This window comes from Monopterus albus, unplaced genomic scaffold (genome assembly GCF_001952655.1).
Source record: "Monopterus albus unplaced genomic scaffold, M_albus_1.0 scaffold183.1, whole genome shotgun sequence".
NCBI classification, from domain to species: domain Eukaryota; kingdom Metazoa; phylum Chordata; class Actinopteri; order Synbranchiformes; family Synbranchidae; genus Monopterus; species Monopterus albus.
In genome coordinates, this window is record NW_018128063.1 from 1,567,861 (window position 1) to 1,573,860 (window position 6,000).

The 6,000-nt window shown below is 44.1% G+C and overlaps 1 protein-coding gene across 1 annotated transcript in view; it reads right to left on the minus strand.

Moving 5' to 3' along the window:
- LOC109969842 (regulating synaptic membrane exocytosis protein 1-like) overlaps positions 1-5,254 on the minus strand; it is a 113,719-nt gene extending 108,465 nt beyond the window's left edge. The window contains exons 1-2 of the mRNA XM_020617025.1: positions 4,572-5,254; positions 900-974 (exon numbers count right to left, since the gene is read on the minus strand). Of these exons, the coding sequence (XP_020472681.1) occupies positions 900-974; positions 4,572-4,732 (236 nt within the window). The 5' untranslated portion in view covers positions 4,733-5,254. The remainder of the gene's footprint in view (positions 1-899; positions 975-4,571) is intronic.
- Between the last annotated feature and the right edge of the window lie 746 nt (positions 5,255-6,000).

Sequence of the window (6,000 nt, forward strand, 5' to 3'; positions counted from 1 at the left end):
GTCTAGAGTACAGTGTGATCACTGAAAAATAATGGCTGTGGATCAGGAGGTAGAGCAGGTCCTTTCCTAACCGGAGAATTAGCAGTTCGATTCCCAGCTTGTCCAGTCCATATACCAAAGTGTCCTTGAGCAAGACACTGAACCCCCAGTTGCTCCTGGTGATGTCACCGGTGCGTGAGTGCTTGGGAGCGTGAATGGCCGAATAATATGAAAGCGCTTTGAGTGTGCTGTAAAAGCATAGAAAGGTGCTATACAAGTATAAGACCATTTACTTTGACTTTGCAGTATTTTTACTGTGTGCTGCTTTGTCTCCTACCCTCAGTTCACTAAATCCGGCCCTGAATTCTGTTTTCTCAACTTCTTTGGTACCGATGGAGGAACCATTAACATTGGGGCTTATTGATGCTACAGTATTTAATAATTTGGCACCGGTTCCACTTTAATACCAGCTTTGGTAGCTATCCCTAGATGTTAGCACCATATACTGATAGATGACACACAGAAACCCTTTGTGAGTGTGTTTTAAACAGGATATAAGGTAAAGAGGGTAAAGAGGAGTGTGACTGTAACATCAACCAAAGCATATTTCTTAAATACAGTATAAATCTAAAAGTCTAAATGAGGTGTATCACACAAATGGTATAATATTGGCTTGAGTCATACTTGCAAAAGATAGTCACCAGAACATGAGTTTCTTTTATACTATTGACTCATCCAATGTGTAAAACAGATTTCACAACAAAACATGAATGTGAGGTAAAGGAACAGGCTGCCAGCACTTGTTATGACGCAAAAGCAAAAATTAACACCCCCTTTGCACTCATTTTAGGCCAACTTTAAGTTTCATATTGACCAGGTGATGCTGAGGTGATGGTTGCATGAAAGCTATTGTCACTCACCGGACATCGTTTTGCTGTGGAGGTTTCTTCTGCCCAACCAGGTTCACTGTTCTTGCTTGGATAGGCTTCTCTTCTCTGAAACACACAGAAAGCAACTGTTAGTACTTTCAATATTGCTTGGTTTCGGTTAGCATTCTTGTATTTTTGGATTTGGTTCAATTATGTGCTTTCAAATGCTAGCTAACATAAGTGCAGCTGATTTGGTTTTGGACTGAGTGTACCTAATGTTGCACTCACTCAGCCAAACAAACCAAACTAAAAAAAAAAAAAAAAAACAAGCAAATGCTTGTAATGCAAACTCAGCTGATCAGAATGTGTGTTCAGTGTCCACTGGCACATCCACAGTAGGATTCAAAACCATCTCAGCCATAAACACTGATCAGTCTGGTCACTAAAAGAAAGAAACCTCTGCCGAGATCCACGCTGTCTAAAACAAAATGTATTTTTGCTGTCAGTAGTGCACGTACCCCTCTCATTGTGAGACATCATCTGCTGTTTCTGAAATGACTGAGGTATATTTGACATCTTTGAGTTACACTAGTAAAGGTTACTGCATTTCTTGCAAAAGGGACTTACTAATACTACCATTGCATGGACTTGGTGTCTGAAAGAGAGATGAAAGAACCTTACCAGTGTGCTTGCAGGTTTGAGCTTCTTAATTAAAATCATGTGTACTTGACATTTTTGCTGACCATTTTTAAATGCATGATACACATTTTTAGATTTCTGGATGTGTTCTACTGTCATTTCAGATGTCCTTTGGTTTCCATTCACTTCTGTGTTATGAAAATTAATTAGCAGACCTTTCTGAATTGCGTGAGTTGTGTAAGCCATGACAGTGAAAATTAAATCAGCATTCTACTTTTTTCAGTGTTACAAGGTTATCGCATGGTAATGCAGTGGTGGTGGCATAGTGGTGCAGTGGTTAGTACTGTCCCCTCACAGCAAGAACAACCTTACAGCTCTGCAGCCTTGGTATGTTCTTCTCCTGGTGGACGTTTTCTCCATGGAATCTGGCTCCTCACACAGTGCAAAGGCAGGCAGGTCAAGTTAGCTGGCAACTCTAAACTGGCCGATTTGAAACTCCTCTGTCTCGATGTATCGGCCGTATGACAGACTCGCAACCTGTCCAGAGTGTACCCCACACCCCCACCCACCCAGTGTCAGCAAGAATTGGCTCCACCCTAACCTCCATGACCCTGTACAGGATAATGTAATTGAAGTGTGATTTAATCATTAGCATAGCTAAATTCTCACAGTACTTCAAAAGAATTTGCATATACCACGTCACACACATCTCGAAGGACCCCTCTGTCATGCTCCTAAAGTTTGCTGATGATACAACGGTCATTGGTCTCATCCAAGACAGCGACGAGTCAGTCTATAGACGGGAGGTTGAGCAGAGTCAAATTCCTCGTATGTCCGACACACCTGGCCAATAAAGCAGATTCTGATTCTGATTAGCGCAGAAAAAAACAATGCAAGCTTACACACTAACACCACACACTGATGATAGATTTTTAATCAATTTCTATATATTATGTATGTTTTATATGCTTTCTGTGCATCCATTTTAGGACTGAGACAAGTTCCTCATGTGTTTCTGTCCTCAAGGTGAGGCACTGACATATAGTATCTCTTTGTGAAATGAAATGAAGTTATACTTTTGAGCATATGCATCATCCAGCTACTTGCAGAGAGTAAACTGGCCCTCCACTGTGCTTTTCATGAATGCAGACATTAAGTGATTGCAGTGCAAGACATACTTCCACCAAGGTTCTGATTTCATCAGTTCAGTGCAGAAAGGCTGCTGTCGTCCTTTCTAAACTGCCAATTAGTTTGATCGTGTGTGACTGATATTGATAAAATGATCATTCTTTGGGTATTTTTGTTGATTTGTTTGTCCTTATGGTGAATTTTCATGACTAGAGAAATGCTCATCACTGTTTGTGGATGCTTTATTATATCGCTGTGGAGAGAAGGGGTACACTGTACTATGTTCTTATATTTATGTTTCCATTTAGAATATCCATCCATCTGTAAATAAAATTCATTCTTCTCATATCAGTTTACCTGATGATAAGACAATTACTGATGAGACGTGGTTATTTAGTGACACTTTATTGACCAGTAAACCATTGTTGCTGTGTGCATACATATACTATGATCCTATACACTTAACAGCAAGAAATCTGATGGCATAGTGCTCATATAAGAGGAGTGAATTTTTTCGGCCTCTGCATTACAACCCACACTACCCTACTGCTAGTACACTCACCGTGCATGTATTAGTCAACCAGTGCAGCTTTTCAGTGCAGACCCATTCTTAAAGACACACACGCACTCACACTGCTTGTGTTGAAGCCAACAGAGGTTAAGACATATGTGATGTTAGCCTGCCTTATTTGCAGTTGCAACAGTATGGCATGACTGAATCCATGGCTTTCAGTACATTACTGAAAATGATGCATAGCCACTTAAAGCTGGAGCTATATATCAGACATTTCCTTGTTTAGATGCAATGAATCGATCTTCTGTTCCAGTGCTGGGCTATGAGTACACAGAGGGCTTAAAATAGAAGATGAACGTAAAGCTTGAGGAGTGCTTCACTTAGGTGGGCAGCTCTCTCTCTCTCTCTCTCTGGCCATCTGTGCATGCAGCTCCATGCAGACCAGGCAGAAAACATAAGATAGGTATTGTTTCTACTCAATGCGGTTTCTAGTCCTGGTAGAAAGGGGGTGGATATCCTGTAAGTTCATTTTTGCACAGATCACAGTGACAAACAAACCTGAAGGAGACTTTTCTCCATGCATGTATATACAGTGGTGACATAGGGTGGATGCACACAGTGAATATAAGTCACTCATTTAAAATAATATGACACCAGCACTTTTTCCTCCTCTGTTATAGGCCTCCTGGTTCTGTAACAGCCTGTGTGATGTCTCTTGCAAGAGCACTGGCCTACATACAGCACATAAGGCTGGGAAAGGCTCAACCGCACCCCAGAGCTGAGAACAGCAGCTGTTGAGATGGATGCTGCACAGATAAAAGCCCACACGAAGGGTTTTACTTTTTCTATTTTCAATGCCAAGCCTCAGTGAGCCTTCTGCAGTTTCCTGCTCCATCTGTCAATGACATATTTCAGGTAACGTCCACACGCTCTCCACCTCACTCTGGCACAGTTACGAATAAAAGTGATTCTATTACGAACATAAGTGCAGATGAAAAATTTGTTCTTAGTTTTCATCTGAGTGAATTGTGATACTGTGATACTCATTCATCCTCTCACCATGCTTTCCTTCCTCACTCCTGAGCAAGTTACACCTGACCAACCATGCACTCACTGAGTTTCTCTTAGAAGCAGGGAGAATCTGCAAACTGGACATGAACCTGGTCTGAACTGGCCTGTGTATGTTTCTCTATGCAAGAGAAAAAAGTGAAGCCTTTACGTGCTCTATAAGTGAGTTTGTTCTGAGTGGAGGGACCTGCAGGATGCACACACACACAAACACAGTGGAGTGGAACAGAGGTCCTGATGCTAGAAGGCTACATCCATCACAGGGAAAGGAGGTGAATGGACTTCTTCAGAACCGAAATAGCCCAGGCCCAGTCTCTGTCGGCACACACACACACACACACGCGCACTATCTTTCTCTTCTCTCTCTCTCTTACTTTAACATGGCCTCCTCCTTCGCCTCCTCCTCCCGCTGCCGATCCAGCACAGCCATGATGATCTTCCTCTCCTCTTCTGTCAGATGGCTAAGGTCCGGCTCCGGAATGGCCGGGGCGACGGGTGGACGCGGGCCGCCCCGAGGGCCCACCGAGGCGAACATCTTCCTCACCACAACCACCTTCCCCCCTTCTCTTCTTCCTCGGTAGGGATCACGGATAAAAAACCCGTTGGCGGAGCCCACGGATCACGGCATGGCCCACGGACAAAGCTGTGGTTGTAGCGACTGATGCGGAGTTCCCATCGCGGTGGCGGGGAGCACCCAGGGCGGCGGCGGCAGCGTCAGTGTCGGTGCTAGCTGTGGTTGTAGTAGCGGTGATGTTGATGGCAGCGCCCGGTTGCCGTTTTCAGTCTTTCCTTCCTCCCCTTGCTGCTCCACTGTATTCTCCCCCCACCCCCCTCCCACCGCCCGCACGCCCGCCTCTCCCCTCCACAACCTCCCTTTTACGGGGAGCCCATATCTCAGGCAGTCGGCTGGGATGACGGCACAGAAGCGGGGGATCTCACTTCCTTCCTTCAGGTCAGGCAGAGAGAGGGGAGGTGGGGGTGGGGGCTGAAGGCGGCTCAGGTCTGCGCTCGATCCGGTGGGTTGACTGTGTGGCTGCGGGGGGAGGGGGCGGCCTTTTGTTTTTCCTGATGATGCTGATGCTGCTGTCAGGGAGACGGAACAGTCAATGGGACCGCAACCCCTCGAGCGCGCTCACTTCTCTTGCGGCGAGAGCGTGCAGCTCTCATTTGAGAATGAGGGACTCCACTCACCGTTATGGTGCGCGCTCACGCCAGCCTATAGGACACACATGGAATAAAGGGTTCCTCAAGGGTGCGTTGTGGGTTTTGTAGAACCATATCGTACTAGCATGGACGTTTGGCATCACTTTGAAACAAGAACACCTTTATTAGGTGTTTTTAAGTGTCAACCTGAAAACGCTATCCCTTTTGTCAACTTGGAACTAGCAACTAGCAATTTTGGAAAGCTTAAAACCAGACTATAAAATGCATTGTAAATTGATCAAATATAATAGGTGTAGCATAACCTATAGCCTACCTGTAAAGATGCTTCAGTTGATTACATGCACGGTTTATTGTAAATCTATTAAACTCTGTTAGTGTTAGGGTGATTTTTATTTTTACGCACTTATTAGTTAAGGTTTTTATTTTATAGCACATCTACATTTATTTCACAGTTATGTTTACATAGAAACATATCACCCTATGAGTTCACTGAATCACTGGTCAATATTTACTGTGTTAGTCACTGAAGCACTGTTTAACATCAAAGGGACTTGTTCACTGAATCTCATTAGATTTACAGCTTTGACTATGAGAGTCCACAGTTACTTTATTATCGCCACCTGGCTGATGAAGCCAGGG